Genomic DNA, 18123 nt, shown 5'->3' on the forward strand with positions numbered 1-18123 from the left:
TATCAATCTTGGATAGTGATTGAAGCCAAAAATGCTACAGCAAGATAGCACATAGTGGAATGACTATTATTTAAAAAATTTATATACAAATTAAATATTTTATACTCTATAAATGCTCAATAATTTAAAAAGACTCAAATTTCATAACATATTCATAATTAAAAATAAAAAGTCACGGGTCGTAAGTAAAACATACAAGTAAATAACAATAAAAGTAAGAAAAACAAATGAAACAATATTGGCTGGTTGCAGTGTTGGTGGTAGATAGAAGCGTGAGAAACTATATCCAATTAAGGATTTTAATTGCTAGAAGGGGAATTAGAAATATTGATGTCTCTAAGAAAAGTCCTTCAAAATGATGCTTTTTTTAGGATAAAAATGGGTTTCTGAAAAATTTGACTCTAGCGCTGCTATGGCCGCTATTTGAAGATGCTCTGTTATTCAAATTTTGTAGTGGATTGTGGTACTTTGCTCCACTGTACTGCTACAACCCACTACTAATAACTATGATCGTAAAAGGCTGCCCATTTTTTTTTGTGGTTTAAACTCCAAGCAATTCTCATTTTAGCCTTTGTTATGTTCATTAAAATGAATCAGAACTGATATTTTGTTAAAATTGTCATGTTTATATTAAGTTAAATTTTTATGACATTTTTTCAAGAAAATTTATACTAATAGAATATCGACTGATGTTTTGAAACTTACTGTGAAATCAAATAGCGTATCAACTTGGTATACCCTCCATGTATCATATATTTTATATAGGTCCAGTTTGGGTAAACTTTTAGAGAAGTTCTTATAGGAGTAAATATCAGTATAAAAAATGAATAAAATATCTTTTGTAAGTTAGAAACAACTTATCTTCTTAAGGTTTAGAGAAGTTAAATGAGAGAACTATTGAAAAAATATAGAAACATAAATTATTTTTAATTTATAAAAGAAGTTTTATAATAATAATTTTTTCATCCTATAAGGATTTATCTAGAAGTTTATCTAAACTAGACCATGGTAACCTACTGTGAACTGTGTACATGTAACAAAGAGAATTACGTATTTGGTAACTATGGATTTACTTCTTTCCTTCTAAAGGATAAGAAGAAAGGTAAGACTTGATAATTGATAACGATTAGCTTTTTCTAGATGTTTATTCTGTATTTTTGGAAAAGGATGGAATAATTTTAACGTTATCTCTGAAGATGGACATGGCTTAAGCTTAGTTTCTTTGGGTTAATTGCATATGCCTCTAGTTAAATATATCACTTCTTAGATTGGTCTCTTGATTAAATTTAATAGAAGATATAATTATGTTGAACCCTGGTATTCTTGTTCCATTCAATAACAATCAATTCTTGGAATAGAGTTGTACTTTTTTATTTAACCTGTTAATCCTTTTTTCAGGTAACAGTAATACTGGGGCTATTGCTGGAGGAGTTGCTGCTGGTGCTGCTTTGTTGTTTGCAGCCCCTGCAATTGCACTTGCTTATTGGAGAAGAAGGAAACCTCAGGATCATTTCTTTGATGTTCCTGGTTAGTTGAATAACAGAAACGATGGTATCCATATTGATAAATGATGTATATGATAGCTATAACTGATGTACTAATATTTTGTCTGTCTTTAAATGGCAGCTGAGGAGGATCCGGAAGTTCACCTTGGTCAGCTTAAAAGGTTTTCTCTGCGTGAACTGCAAGTTGCAACAGATAACTTTAGTAACAAACACATTCTGGGTAGAGGTGGATTTGGAAAGGTTTATAAAGGACGCTTAGCTGATGGCTCTCTTGTAGCAGTAAAAAGACTAAAGGAGGAACGCACACAGGGTGGGGAGCTGCAATTTCAAACAGAAGTGGAAATGATTAGCTTGGCTGTGCATCGAAATTTGCTTCGACTTCGTGGTTTTTGCATGACACCCACTGAACGGTTGCTTGTGTATCCTTTCATGGTTAATGGAAGTGTGGCATCATGTTTACGAGGTACCACAATTAACCATTTTGAATTGCATTTATTCGTAATTTATTTGCTTTTCTTATGTACAAAACTTTTCTCTCATACATCCTTTTCTGGTAGAAATGTTAAGAGTGTTGATGTTCTCTGTCAATTTTTTTTATTTTTTTTTGGTTAGTATTGAAGAAATGACAGATTAACTAATATTTTCTTGACGTTATCTGACAGCTACACAAACAATCAATCTGCAAATGAATGTTCTTTCTGTCAAATTTCAAAACTGCCAGTTTTATATTAAAACTGTGTTTAATGTTGATTGTATTGTTGTAGAACGTCATGAATCCCAACCTCCACTTGACTGGCCAATACGGAAGTGTATTGCTCTGGGAGCTGCTAGGGGGCTTGCTTATTTACATGATCACTGTGACCCTAAGATTATTCATCGTGATGTCAAAGCTGCAAACATATTGTTGGATGAGGAATTTGAAGCAGTTGTTGGAGATTTTGGTTTAGCAAAACTTATGGATTACAAAGATACTCATGTTACTACTGCTGTACGTGGTACAATTGGACATATAGCACCAGAATACCTCTCAACTGGAAAGTCTTCAGAGAAGACTGATGTTTTTGGATATGGCGTGATGCTTCTTGAACTAATAACTGGACAGAGGGCTTTTGATCTAGCACGTCTTGCCAATGATGATGATGTGATGTTGCTTGATTGGGTCGGTATTCAGTTTATTCTAAATATGTCATTAGTACTTGAACAATTGATGCTAACCTTATTATCTATTAATCACTTCTCATGGTTCCTTATGCTCAAGAAATTATATAGCTTAGAGTGCTGTATATTTATTTTGTTTTTATTCATGTTTTCTAGAGTCCCTTTGGAGACCAAGGAAAATTCACCTTATACTGAATTAAGAATTCAATTAACTGTCTTGTGTATTTTTCTGGAAAGTATTGAGATTGAAGAAGAAAAAGGGGAAAAAGATATTTTTCTGTGCTTTGTTGTTTCTTGAAGAGGTCTAACTGATAATCTCATTTCGTTAGAGGAGCTCCTTTGTTGTCTGTGATGATTATTTATTGCTATAGAACTAGCATTTCCTTCAAAGTTATAGTGCAACAAATTGATTTGGTTTTTTATTTCTGTCAAATTCTAGAAACTCTTTCATGGCTGTTAATTCGGTCATATATAATATTAACACCAATGAGTGACTAATCATTGTTGAAAACTGACATTGTTGAGTCCAGGTTAAAGGACTTCTCAAAGACAAGAAATTGGAAACACTGGTAGATGCAGATTTACAGGGCAATTATAGTGATGACGAGGTAGAACAGTTAATCCAAGTGGCCTTACTATGCACACAAGGCTCCCCCGTGGAAAGACCAAAGATGTCTGAGGTGGTCAGAATGCTAGAAGGTGATGGTTTGGCGGAAAAATGGGAGCAATGGCAGAAAGATGAGATGTTCCGGCAAGATTTTAACAACAACATGCATCATCCAAATGCAAATTGGATAGTAGATTCAACTTCACATATCCAGCCAGATGAACTATCAGGTCCTAGATGATCCTTTAACAGTCTATGGACAAGTGAATACGCAATCCTGCCTGGCAATGCTTTCTGTTGGAAAGAGAGATACTTCCAATTTGTGCATATGATTTTCACCTCAACCTTTTCGCTTGTTTTCATCTTTTTGAAATTATCGTCTATGTTCAGATTACATGCCCATTGATTAGGTTGTGATTATTAAAGAAAGAAGTTTGTCATTTCTGTTGGGTTGTCAAGTTGCAGGATGAAGTGTATGTCACAATCAACCATCACTTTTGTCATTGTATGTATGAGAAATTAGTGTAGAGTTTTATGGAAATAAAAAATGCAATTCTATTGTCGTTTTCGGATAAATATATTTCAGTGGTTATTTCTGTGGATTTGGAAATCAGTAGTACTTGAGTCGGTTCCTACCTTGTTAGACATTGCATTGCATTTTATTATTAGTGGAAATATATCTCTGATGGTCATTGAATCCTTCTGTTTTCAATTTCTGTTTAGAATCTGTCATTCCGAATTACAGATGATGTTGCTCCAAATACTAAGCCCCGTTTGGTTCATATTCTGGCAGGCAAATCATGTTTAGGACCTAAATTGATTAATACATCCACTAGGCTAGAGAACGGTAGAATCGACTTTGATAGCCTGGTATCCAATAATTTTTCACTGATGCCTTCATAATCTACCCTGCAAACATACATATATTCACTATGACTACGTTATTTTAAAACTTATATTGGTTTGAATGTTTATTATTTATTGAAGGATAATAAAGAATATGAACGAACCTTTTTAAATGGAATTTTCTTCTTTTTTTTTCGATTAGTTTCTCCAGTTATACATAAATTATGCCCAACCACGATTAGTTCAAATAGAAGCGGTCTCATTGATAATGCCAGGAGTTAAGAAGAGTTGTTACTCCAGAGGACTTTATCTAATTAGAACCGTGCAGTTTAGAAGATCCAAAAATCTTTAACTGAAAGCACCGACTTAAATAACCAAGATCGATGCAGCAAGGAAAAGATAGTTTAGGTGCATTGCAGTGGGATATAATCCACAATTGTACTCAGCTTGTAAAAAAAAATCGAAAAGATAAAAAATGCCAGGAGGCAACAGCAAATCAGTTCGTGTTGCAAGACTCATTAGCGTATACGAAATTTTGTGACCTATCTGGCAATCACAAGATACCTTCAACATAAATGAATTAAATGAACGAACATCCATATAATTCTCGCAAATAAAGATGCTGGAAGGGTAAAGCCTTTATACTACTAAATTTAGTCGCTATTTTCTAAACCCTACAGTTCCAAATTTGACAATTAATCATATGCTACAACCGTCCAATTTCTTACAGAACCACGAAAAATCCTACTTGCAGGTGCTTCACTGTATAAAACAGACAACTTCGATCTTATAACTGGCAAAATACAAACCAAATACACCCACCACATACATACATTGGAGACAATTTTTCATCAAGCATTTTTTGATAATTTTTTCCAAGTACGCACAGCCCAGCCCGCTTTTATATTTCGATATCAACCAATACCTTGCCTCCATGATATACCAACATTAGCCAACTATATACATAATAGAACAATATCCCGGAGCAGGATCATCTCCTACTTTCTACCAGTAGCACCAATGCGAGGTTTGCCCTTAACCTCAGATTCCTGCATTTCATATGAATATAATTTCCACATTATTGACCAGATGATTAAAGGATTTTCTTCAAGATGTGGATAGCCAAACCAATACCTGGGGCAAGTGCAGGAAAATGTAGGTCTTGGCTGTTGCAGGATTATAATTTTCTGCCCCTTTACTCCAGTCATAGCAGACCTATAAGCAGGATGCCAATAAATCAATTCAACATGTTTAAACCATTGAAATCATAGAAACACTTCCTTTGAGGTAACCAATATGACCAGATTATTCACCTGGCCTTTTAAATTCAAAAACCTTTTATCAGCAAATATGAACCACATATTATGAAATAATTGCTCAAAAGAAAGTAATGTAACAGAAATTTCCAAAAGATTAGTATCATAAAGGTGAAAAAACTTAACAACCATTTAACACATTTGTATGACAACAGAAGCATCACAAGGTCAATTTAGACCTGGACAAAATGGGGATGGGGGATGGGGGAGGGGGGCGATATTCCTTTGCTTTCCCCACACATACAGTCTAACAATAATCATGTATAGAAGATGGAAGACATAAAAATTGGTTATACTAGAATTATTCAATTATATAAATTTTTAGAGGTCAATAGTTTGTTTATAGACATTGTTTACAATATAAAATTATGGCATTGTTTGATTGATGTAGCCAATTACAGCTTATGACAGCCAGTGCCAATATAATAATCACAATGTTAGAATATACAAAAAGAAAACTTATATCTAATTGTATCTTGGATTATCCTCCAGAATTTGTTTCCCCGATTCCTAGACCTAGTTAATTCTTAGGATTAGTATTCATATTTCATCTTATTACGATTTGTTTTCCTAATTAGTTAGGATAATGTTATGATTAGTGTAAAGGAGAGTTAGTGATCAAGGTTTTATGAACATATCAAACACATTAATAAATTTTAATACAATTCATTACATAATAGTATTACACTCTTTCTTCTCTCTATTCTCTCCCTCGATACCTAGACCCATTAATATCAACAGACAAGTTAGAACATACATATCTATGTTGTATGACAGAATATAGCTTGAGATTGAAGATTCATTCAGATTGATAGCCATAGAGTTTAAACCCAATGGCATTGACTGATACATGTGGTCAAACCCAACCTAGGGGCTATAAGACTTCGTTGTTGTAGATAAATTTAGAGATATCTAATACAGATGAGCATCAAAATGTATCTTAATCTCTCATCTTCTCCCTAATTAGATTCTATCAGCTATAGCAAGCAAGTAAAATGATGTTTGATCTGCACCCACACCCCACACCCCCTTAGAAAAAAAAAAAAAAAACACCTGCATTTTGTAAAGATATCCCTCAAGAGTATAATGTTTGGGAAGAAGAAGAAACTCTCAAAAGTAAGTTGCTCAGTAACAAAATAGAGATATCCACTCTTGCAATTTCTTTATAAATCTACATCACTTTTTGTCTTCCCCTTTACTAACCTATTTTCAAAGTTCATACAATTATCTTGCATTTTGGCATCCTCTAACCAATATGTTGTGCTCAAGGGTCTTTTTCAACGTATTCTTATAATCAATTGAAACAAGAGGGGGATAAAGCAGCAGAAGAAAGAAATCCCAATTTCCACCACTAAAAAAATTATATGCGCAAAATTAAAAAGTGGTGCAATAACTTCTTTATACAAGGCTGCAAATATTTGCAAAATAGTAAGTTGGGCATACTGAGTAAGCAAATATTGAACCATCATTGTTGAAGGTACTGCAAGGAATAGGTTGGCTGCATCTTAACATGGCCTGAAATAAGAGATGTTTGCATTAGATATGCTTGTATTATGTCAAAGTATCACTACAATGTGTCGGATAGGAATTGAATGGAAGTTTTAATAAAGATGGAATGACCTTGAGCCTCTGTTTACTATCCTTATCCCAAAAATTGAAAGCACCATCAGAACCAGCAGTTGCAAATGTGTGGTGTACCTAAAAAAGTAGAAAAGTAATGTGAGAATTGATAATAGACCAAAGTGGGATACACTTTGTTAGTTATTTTTTCATGTCCATCGGGTCTAGAGGTAAACAGAAATTATGAATAAATGTGCAATAGCACCAAAAAAGAATTTCGTACTTGATATAAAATTTTAGGGAAACTGACAAATAATAAATACATAGCAGTCAGCAGTGCTTTTGTAAAAACAAAATACAGCATACAAGTTTCTCTGGAATTCCACAACTACAGGGTAGATGATACTGAAGAAGTTGAAGGGTTTTTTTCTTTCTATTACGACACAACTAATCTACATTCTATAAAAATAAAAAATTCATGAACCAAAACAATAACATTGAGCATTTTTGGCAATTTGGCACAATTTCATGTAGATAGGTAAACTGCAATTTTAATAACATGTTAATAACTTCTAAAAGTAAAACAACATATTTTCAAGACAAATTTGTATTATTTTTTATTTTTAAAATCAGAAAACTGTTTTTAAAAAGGGAAACAAACATACTCTAACTTGTTAATATTACTTTTTAAAAACACTCTCTCTATTTTAGTTTTTAAGATCAAAATTTGAAAACATATCAGTTTTCTGTTTTCTAAATTAAACTACATATCAATATTTCATCTTCGTTCCCATATTTCTGCACCCAGCACTGATGTTCCACTGTTGTTGCTGGTAACCTAACATTGGTGCTTCATTCTTCTTCATTATCATATACAAACTCAGACATCCACAAAGCCCTGTCTTGTACCAAAAGTTGTGTTGTTATCAGCATTCAGCATCCCTGACAGCAAGGTTCTCGCTGTTGGCTCTTCCAACGCCACCACTGTTTCTTGAATAAACTAAAACAGTATCTTATGACCCCGAAATGCTCGATGTGATCCTGATCACCATTCCCTCACACCCTTTTTCTTCACCCTACCATTAGTCCCTCTGTAAAGCCCTTGTCACTTCCAACCTTCACCAACAAATAGACTCTTGTTTGTTATTGGCTCTCAATCCACTTACTGGATAACTGAGGTGAAGAAGACAACAGTTTGAAGGGAAGGTGACTATTCTGAAAATGAAAGTTTATCAAACACATTTTTTTTACCTTTTTCATCTGGAAAACTGATGCCAACTTTTTTAAACAGATTTTTAAAACTAAAAATTGAAAAGAGAATCAAACAAGCCCTTGGAAGCATATTCTCCTAGTATTTGGTATATGTAGTTTCTTTCAAGACCAATATAAAGTCTGTTTTAGCAGCTTCACCATATGCCTAAGGATATTTTCAATATAGCCATTTACAATTTTAATAACTTCAGAACCAGCACCTGGCAATAATAATTCATCACATATAGCACATTACATCAAATAGGTAAACAAAAAAGAGAAAGTAACAATGTGAATGAAATTCTATTACTAAATACATATTGTACAACAGCATGAATATAAGTACCACATTTTAAGCTGAAGAGAAGACTGCTCTTAGCTTCTTTATTATTAATAATAAAAACCCAAAATTAGCAAGTCACAACCAGGAGAAATTTAACACCCACCATTTACTAGAAAGAAGAAAAAAGTGAAAAGGTCTTGCTGAAATGAAATATAACAGTGCAACTACAACAATATAAGTAAACCAAATTAAATTAGAAAAATAAGTCACAGACAGAACATAAATCTTACAGGATGGAAGTTTAAAGAGTTGACTGAATATATTTCACTCCCCTCTCTGTGGCATTTAAAAGTGAAGTTTTTACCCTGCTGACTATCATCCAAATGATGCACCCCAACTCTTCCTTCTATTGATCCGACCTACAGCAAGTATATTGTCAGTTTCAACAGCCTAAATTAATCAATCTAAACTTGCAATTTACAAGTTGATATTGCACCATAAAGCAAACCCGGAAGACATTTTGCACATTATTCTCATAAATCAGAGATTAAGGATACATAAATTATGAAAACAACAGAAAATAAATCCATGGATACTAAATAAGAACACAATATTGTGAAAAATTGAATATTGCTTTCACTGATAAAATGAAGATGGAAAACAAGACTACCCAAATACAGAAAAGGAGATCAAAGATGTAAATAAAAGAAGTGGGGAATGATGAATACCAAGAAACCTTGTTGATCAGGGAATGCAGCAAGGCACCTTGTTTGATACTTTAAGGGTGAAACAATTCTCTTGAATTCAACCTGTTGCAAATGAACAATGATCAAAGCTAGGAGGCACTTGCAAAAACTGAAAATATGAAAATAATAATCAACAGAATGAATAGTCTGTAAATATATGAACATTAACACATTGATATAATTGACTAATCGTATATATAAATGCCCACAATGGAATATGAAATAGAATACAAAAGGCCAACCGACTTGGATTCAAACAAGCAACCAACAAAGACAAAAATCAGTCAAATAGTTAAAAAGGTAAAATCCTCCCAATCCCACCGTTGTCTAAACTAAGCACCACTATATTGTTAATCAATCATCCTACAATAATAAAGCAAACAACATAAGAGATTCTTTGGAACCGCATTGTGGCCATATTTTGTTAGGGTTCAAAAGTGAAATCAATGAAAAGATAGGAGAAAAATTATAGTTTTATTGATTACTTAGAAAGAATTTGGATTACAAAGAATCCCCTAGAGCTAATAGCTCCTGAACAAAGAATGAAATTCTCCCAAAAACAATAACCAAGCAAAAGAAGTCCCTCAATCGAAATTAACTCTATTTATATTATCAGCTAACAAACTAACTAATAACTGATTCTTTTCTACCCTTCCTCCTAACATAAACCCACCACACTTTAGTTCTCTTATTGATATCAATCATCTGCTCCTCCGCCATGGTTCTAACATATTTTTGCTATGACATTCTAATAAGAAAGATGTACTTGATGCCTGGGTGGAAGTACTTGAGGCTAAATTTCTATTAGATGTTCTTATATGCAAGGGATGCATCTTGCCTGATACCTCAATGGAATGCTTGAGGCTAAACTTCTGTTATAGGTTCTTATAAGCGAGGAATGCCTGATGTCGGGGAAAATATGATTAGAACCTTGGGAGAATCACACCACAAAAGTTAACTATTGTAGTTGGAGAGCCCAAAGTGTTATAAACCCCATATTAGAATCTCATACTTCCAATGTGAGACTGAAGTATCCTAACATCCCACCACACTTTGCAACCTTGGAGCTCATGCGTGCTAGCTGTGCACTAGCCCCTGAGCCACTTGCTTGCAGCTGGGAGACATGATGGAAGGCTAATACCAATTGATAATGGGAGAACCACACCACAAAAGATAGCTTTTGTGATATGGTTCTTCCAAGATTCTTATCAAAATATTATTTGAACCTGCAAATTATTGAATATGCAACTTGGGTGCCTGATGCAACAGTAGAAGTATGCGGGTGATCTGCTGGTAATTTAATTTTGCCTAGTACAATTCCAAATATCAGCAGTTTGATTAACCTGTGAACTGAATGAGTTTTTTTTTTGGATGTTATTATATTTAAAGTTAAATATATTTTGGTCCCTCAAAATGTACCAACTTTCTATTTTAGATCTTACGAAATTATTTTTGGTTTTAGTCCCTACATTTTAAAAAACTGTTAATTTTTGTCCCTTTGACTAATGTTGCTAAATAAAGAAGTGATATGTGACACAAAAATTGACACATGGTAATATTTGAATTAGCTATGTCATCATTTTATAGTGATTAAAGACTAAAACCAACAATTTTTTAAAGTGTAAGGACTAAAATTAAAAAAATAATGTCGGAAGGACCAAAATCAATATGAGGAATATCTTGAGGAACCAAAAATATATTAAGCCTTGTATTTATATCCTTTAATTCTTTCACCATTGCAAAAATTATGTCAAGCATGCTATATATTTATATGTAAAATTTCATGCTCTTTAGGTTAGGGGTTTGGGGATGCCTATATTACTCATTTAACAGGAAAATTTATTCCTTCCTTTCTATTGCTTTTGAGCTTGCTCACCAATTGCAACCCCAGCTCTGTGAGCTTGCTCTCTTCTCTGGTGAGGCAAATCAATCCAAAGGAGTTCACTTGACTACATGGGCACAAGTGCTTCACAATCATAGGAATAGGTCTCATTGCATAATAGCATGTCTACATATCAGTTATGTCATATTTGTACTTAACATATTGGTGGAGCCAAAAACCCTTGCTTTTGATGTATGTTTTGATGCAAAAATAGAGCCTAAAGTTTGTTTTGTATGGTGAGAAGTCTTCAATTTTAAGGGAGGCTCTGTCCTATTTCCAGTAAAATCATGCTATTTGAAATTTTGGCACTGCGACAATAACTGGGATTATATGAACAAATACATGGCACTTAATATGTTTATCAGGTAAGGATTTTGAATCCTTAGTACATCACAGGCCCTGAAATTGGGATGTCTCTTTTCTTTCTTTTAGATGATTTATTATCCTCATGTGATTTTCTTTTCTTCTCTTTAATAAAGTTCCTCTTTTATTATTCAATATGCAAGAAAAAGAAACACAACCCCTTCCTGAAATCTTGAGATAAAATAGTCATTCCATAATAAGCAAATACATGACTAAAAGGTAATACAAACAATGGAAATCATGATTAATTTGTGATGAACTAAATTTGAATGAAAGAACTACCTGAGGATTTTGCAAGTTGTAAACAATGAGATTTCTATCAGCAGTGCCTACAACCATCAGAGGATGTCTCACAGTCATTGCATAGCAGCGCTCTGGGAGTTGCTGTGTGTGCACTGGATTTGATTGCCTTGTATCCCAGTATCTACAAGTAGCCAGAAAAAATCATGTGAAGCCAGATCAAGCAAAATAGTGAGCCTCACACCGTATTTAATCATCGGAAAAAGATACAATACATATGCTACCACAAATACAAAATCTATAATGAGCAATGATGAGTTATAGAACAAAGAAAATAGACAACACATGATGCATGGAACAAAAAACAGCTGGACAAGCTGGTTGGACTGTCACATAAACAGGGAAGGAGAGACTCTCTTAGATTAATCATTAGCGAAAATCTCATGGAAAGCAAATTAAACACTGCAAAAGCTAAAACTTCTCCAAATTAAGCAAGAATGGCATTTGGAAGCTTCAATCCACACCAAAAAAAAAAAAAGAAAACCATAAAAAATTGAAATTCAATTTTGAAACCAAGGTTGGTGTACATTACAGCTATGGAGAATTCAACACTGGCATGACAAATCAGTGGCAATGGAGGTTGGTGTATCAATCACAACCACCATATGACTCATGGCTAAGAAAGAGGTCACCAGAATAATTGTCAACGATAAGAAAACATCATGACAAATACCAGACGGTTGGGATGAAACAGAATGTACTGACATGTGACAGCACATGTGAAGGTAATTGAATTGGCTTGGGATTTAGGGAAAGGGAAAATTTGGACAAGATAAGGCAGATGGTAGGGTTGCCAGATGGCAAGCTCACTGGATAAGTTGTCGAAGGCAAATTCTAGGAGGTTGCCTGAAAGATGCTGCAGCAGATGGGCAAACTAATTTGAGAGTTCTGAGATGGATCAAGCCCTCACCTTGATGGTTGAAGGTAAGGAGACCAATTATCCAGCCTTGACAGCAGTGGCTCAAATGACAGGACAGCAACAGATTATTCAAAAAAAAAAAAAAAAAGAATTTGAAGCAGAAATAGTTCCAAACTTCAAAGACCTCAACAGCAAAATAGACAGGACAGGTCATTGAAGAAGGTACCACTTTGATATGTTGAAATTATAGGGTAGGTATGGAAAGAAGCAAAGCGGAAATACAAATTCTTAATAATATTTTCTTGTGTATAATGACAAAATGAATTTGATACAAAAGACACAACACTAATCCCCTTTATACTCGTACTAAACTCTAACTTCAAATCAGTTAGGAAACAAATCATGAACTACTAAGGAAATATGGAAACTAATTCCAAGATGGAAACCTAATATACTCTAAAATATTCTAAGATATAATGTAATATTGATAATTAGAGATACATTTCATATATTCTAATGATATAATTTAAAAAAAATGCAAAGGCAGCAAATGCTAGAGAATTTACTTCATAGTCCTGTCCCAGCTTCCTGTGACTAAAAGGTTCATCTCAGAAATCCAAGCAATTTCTTTTATGGGTGCATCATGCATGGCAACAGTCATTGGTTGGCCTCCGGACAATAGAGGCCACATCTTCACTTGCTTGTCACATCCCCCAGAGAAGACGGTCGTGCCATCATCCTTCCATGTAGAGCACAAAACCTATGCAAAGAAATATGCATTATCAATTTATGACCTATAAACTACATTAACATCTAACTGCTTCAGGACAAAGTAAATCAGAAAGATCATGAAAACCATAGTCTATAATAAGAATCAATATCCAATAGCCAAGTACTGTTCATTTATCAGCCTAATCTACTTAATGGTCAATGCATTGCGTTATACAATCTTCTTCTACTTTCATTTCCCAATTTAGACAATCTTGCATATACCAGAACGCAAACTCATGAAAATATATGCATAATACAAGGTACTAAATGGTAATGATAAGTTGATAAAACTTAAATACCTTACCGGATGATCATGCGTTATAGAAGCCTTGGGCACAGTGGCAACATTGTTACCATTCCGTGCTACTTCCCAACAACGAACCTGCAAAAGAATTCAGAAAGAGTAAAATAATTGAAGACATAGCATAGTAGCAATAGCAAGAAGAGGATAACGAAGAGAAAGAAAAACCTGGTTGTCCCAGGAAGTGGCCACGAGGAAGTTCGCTTTGGGACTGAAACTGAGACTGGAAACGGAATCAGTGGGAGGCTGATTCACCTGCAAAATTCACCAAACAATGATGACAACTAGCATTGCGGAAGCTGCTTCTCACTAAAGAGGAACAGTGTTTAGGAAATTTCAGATACCTCAAACGATTTGTTAGGGTTTGGATTAGTGCTGCTCAAGAAATTCGACATTTCCGAATTTTCTCGCTCAACTTTCTCCCACAAAATTTTGCAGACAAAAAATAAATAAATAATAAATAGAGAAAAACGCTGTTAATAGTTTGGAGGGAGGAGTATAGAAAACGTGAAAGAATGGGTTTTGTTTGAGTGCGGGCAAGCGTATCAATTTAATACTACGACCTCGCGTCGTTACGACGCTTGCTCCTTTTCCTTTTTGAAGTATAAATGGGCTATTTTATTATGGGCCTAGTTATATATGCCATGTTATTCATCGCAGTTCCTACCCTTTGAAAAAAAATAAAAAATAAATCGAAGTTCCTAATCGATTTTGTCTCTTATCAAGTTTACTTTTTTTCAAAGTCTGTTTATATTATCAACCTAATCTCTAAATACAAATGCAATTTTATTACACCAGAAGGACTCGTCTCTTTTATAATTCAATCACGTATATAATTTAATCTATGATTAAAATTGTTTAATATAATATATAAATTGTACTATTTAATTATAATAATTATTTTATATCCACATTTTTATAAATTTATTTTTAAATTTTAAAGATTAAAATTATTACTTAATATTTTATAACCTTCTATAAATTTTCAAAATTTTCACGAATACTTATTTTTACATTTATTATCTTATATAACTTTTATTTTTTTTTATAATACTTATATCTACATTTATGAAATCGTCTTTAATATTTTTCATAAAAATTTATATTTATATTTATAAAATTTATAATATTTAATTTATTATTTATATTATTTTTAGTCAAATTATCAATAATTACATATTTTTAATTTTATGCAAAAAATATATATTTCTTTTGTTGAAATTACAAAATTCATCACTTACATTAAATTTTTCTTCAAATTTTATATTATTTTCATATACTATCTCACACTCATTTCTTTAATTAATTATAATAAAATTATTTTTAATTAGAGTATCTTTTATCTTTCTCTGTTTATCATAATATTATATATATATATATATATATATAATATGTGTATATTTATATTTTTTTAACATAATACTATATATGTAAATAATATTTTTATTAAAATATTAATATAATACTTATTTGTGTATAATATTTAATTAGTTTTATAATCATACAAACTTATCAAATATTATATTTTTTTTTGTCTAAACTAATTTATTTCAAAAGAACATTTAACATAATTATTTTTAAAATGATAACTATGTTTATAATAATTTTATATTTTTGTTTATCACATCAACTATCTCACACTTTACTCTCTCTTTTTCTCTTTCTTAATTAATTCCCTCTTTATTGTATCCTTTGTAATATAAATATAATTTTTATTTTAAAAATATTAGAATGTTAAAAGTTGCTTCTACATTAATCTTTTTTATTCAAAATTTTAATTATAAAATCTTTTCTCTCCCACTTCATACTTTAAAATACAGATAGACACTTTCATGTCTTCTTAACCCAAAATAGTTAAGAAGGAAATTGTTCTATTTTTTAAGAGTAATTCAAGAAATAAATATCCAATTGAGATAATGGGACAAAGCTATAACTTAGAGGATTAAATTATGTGATCACTCCCTCTCAGCCAAAAAGAAAAACATTTCTCTCAAAATAGGGAAATCAGATCCAGCCTGTTTTGTGTTTAGAAACATTATTATTTAAGTGCTTCTAAATAGTGTTTGTATATAATTATATAATTGCATTAACCTATATGTGTCAAAATTAATTTTATGACTATTTATGGAAGACTAGAATAATTAAGACAAAAATATTCATTGTCTTGATTATTTGAATTTAAATAATGAACAAATAATTCAAAGTTGAAAAATATATTTTTTATATGTATTATAGGAGAACATTATAAATGTGATGTATGAGTCAACCACTGAAATTTTTTTTTGCGTACACACAGACTCAATCCCTTCTTGTTATACATAAATACTTGTCATTTTAATAATATTTATACATAAATATAAAATAAATTATATTTACATTACTTAAAATTTAAAAATATCTTTTATTTTTTTATTTTGTATAAATATTTCTCTAACTTACATAACAACATAATATTGTGTATCCACACAATGTAAATTATCAAATATCAAAATAATGTAAAGACGATACGATATTTAATGTAATTTCATTAAAATTTAAAGGGTATGAATGTAAGTTATCTTAAATACATTGATACATAGATAGATGCACACATACGAAAGAATATACTACAAAATTTTTATATTTCTGAGAAAAAAAAAGTTTTCATATTTACTGGAAGATAATAAAAATATAATTTAGAACTATAGTTTTCTTATAATACTGATTTATGAATTAGGTAGAATAGAACAGTTTCACTTCTATAGGTGAAAAATAAATCTTTCTCATAATAATTATGCGTAAAATTTCTAAACTTTGTATAAAAATTAATAGTAAATATATTATTCCTAAAAAGTTTAAATAACTTAATGGAAAATGTATTTTGTAAACCTTTTCAAGAATCACAGTCATGATAAATCTCATTTTTTAAATATAACTTAATGGAAAATAAAAAATTATTGCCATGTAAATAAAAAAAAATTGCATTTATGAAAATAAGATAAAATAACATCCATAAACATAATAAATATATTTTACATGATAAAGATAAATACCTAAACATTATTATTCAATTTCTTAATGGTTATGTTGTTGATGTTTCCGCTTATCATCACTATTCTAACATTAAAAGATAAAATATTTGATTTTTTTTTTCATCATGCGTCTTTTGAAGTCTCTTCTTTTTCTTAAGTTCTGTTTGGATGCAATATGAAATACGAGGGTGAGAAATAAAGTAAAATTAGAGTAAAAAATATTTGATGTTGGGACAAGTTCAAATAAGAAGGAAAGAAATGATAAAAAAATGTAAAAAAATTGAATTATATTAAAAATATTTGTAAAAAAATTAAAATGGGTTAAAATTTTCAATTTTTATTTTAATGATTTTTTAATAATTTTTATATTATTTTAAGCATTAGAAATAATATAAATTAGATAAATTTTGATGCATGGATTAGGTCACTTTTTTAACTACAATGCTAAAAAAATCTTCTATTTTAAAAAATTATTAATAATAAATAAGTTAATAAAAGTTAATTGAATTTAAAAATAAATATTTTTTAAATTATTACTTTTTGTTATATATATATATATATATATATATATAATCTTCTTATAATAGTGTAAGTCTAAAATTTTTTTTACTCAATTTAAGCTTTTTATTTAGTTTACATTTAACAACTAGTAAAGTAATAAATCATAACATGTTAAATGTAGTTAAATAAAAAGTTCAGATCGAATGTAAGTGATGTATTTATTGAGATTTATCCTATATAAGATTACAAATGTTAAAAAATTTCATATATATATATATATAATAAATGATTGAAAATGCAGACAAATTATACATATAATAAAGAAATAGTGAATATAATCATTTAAAAAAAAAATAAGTGCACATTTTTTTTTCTGAATTATTTTGATGGGAATGCTTTGATGCTGGCAACACATTTTGTTTTATTCATCCTCTGGCTTCTTCTATTCTTAAAGGAAAATGTAATGAATTGTGCAGAATTTGAACATGGGTTTGACTTTTTTCATTCAAACAATCAATGAACTTCACACTAGCCAGGCCTACTTTGGATCACTTTCTATTCGGTTCACATTGTAGAAAGAAAAAAAATGATAACTAGATATCGTTATTTTTTTCATATGTATTTGTTGACAAAAAAATATATCGTTTTTATATTAATTTTCAGTTGACCAATCTATTTCTGGTCTGGTTTTGTGTAATACAATGATTTATCTTAAACTGAAAACACTGAAAGAATGAAATTTTTTTTAAAAAAGCTTGTTAAATGTTTTTTGAATTCATGTTCAATTAAAATTTTATATTAATAATTTATATAATAAAGGTTGGTGTTTAAAATTATTATTAGTTCTTAAAGTAAAAGTTTAA

General features: G+C 31.0%; 2 protein-coding genes across 4 annotated transcripts in view; one reads left to right on the forward strand and one right to left on the reverse strand.

The window, feature by feature from the left end:
• Window positions 1-4730, forward strand: part of LOC113853133 (BRASSINOSTEROID INSENSITIVE 1-associated receptor kinase 1) — an 18197-nt gene extending 13467 nt beyond the window's left edge. For 2 of the 3 annotated variants that reach the window (XM_027483601.1, XM_027483603.1), the window contains 4 exons: window positions 1399-1527; window positions 1627-1968; window positions 2270-2664; window positions 3194-4730. In XM_027483601.1, coding sequence (XP_027339402.1) covers window positions 1399-1527; window positions 1627-1968; window positions 2270-2664; window positions 3194-3511 — 1184 coding nt within the window. In that variant the 3' untranslated portion in view covers window positions 3512-4730. The remainder of the gene's footprint in view (window positions 1-1398; window positions 1528-1626; window positions 1969-2269; window positions 2665-3193) is intronic. The other variant, XM_027483602.1, reaches the window with a different exon arrangement.
• LOC113853134 (protein RAE1-like) lies at window positions 4658-14254 on the reverse strand. Its single transcript, XM_027483604.1, has 11 exons — window positions 14093-14254; window positions 13917-14003; window positions 13752-13829; window positions 13243-13436; window positions 11800-11941; window positions 9255-9335; window positions 8817-8945; window positions 7053-7130; window positions 6876-6947; window positions 5251-5331; window positions 4658-5165 (listed from the first exon to the last, which is right to left on the reverse strand). Exons 1-11 carry the CDS (start codon window positions 14141-14143, stop codon window positions 5115-5117), a joined length of 1044 nt encoding a protein of 347 aa, XP_027339405.1. The 5' UTR covers window positions 14144-14254; the 3' UTR covers window positions 4658-5114.
• Window positions 14255-18123: the final 3869 nt, after the last annotated feature.

The sequence above is a fragment of the Abrus precatorius genome, unplaced genomic scaffold (assembly GCF_003935025.1).
Source record: "Abrus precatorius isolate BTA unplaced genomic scaffold, Abrus_2018 Scaffold10, whole genome shotgun sequence".
Lineage (NCBI taxonomy): Eukaryota > Viridiplantae > Streptophyta > Magnoliopsida > Fabales > Fabaceae > Abrus > Abrus precatorius.

Bases quoted from the DNA above. Each gene is read 5' to 3' on its own strand.
- LOC113853134 (XM_027483604.1), bottom strand. From the start codon at position 14,143: ATGTCGAATTTCTTGAGCAGCACTAATCCAAACCCTAACAAATCGTTT. The intron at 13,437-13,751 runs GTAAGGTATTTA...TTCTTTGCATAG, and splicing joins CTATAACGCATGATCATCCG to GTTTTGTGCTCTACATGGAA. The intron at 6,948-7,052 runs GTCATTCCATCT...CTCTTATTTCAG, and splicing joins ATAGTAAACAGAGGCTCAAG to GCCATGTTAAGATGCAGCCA.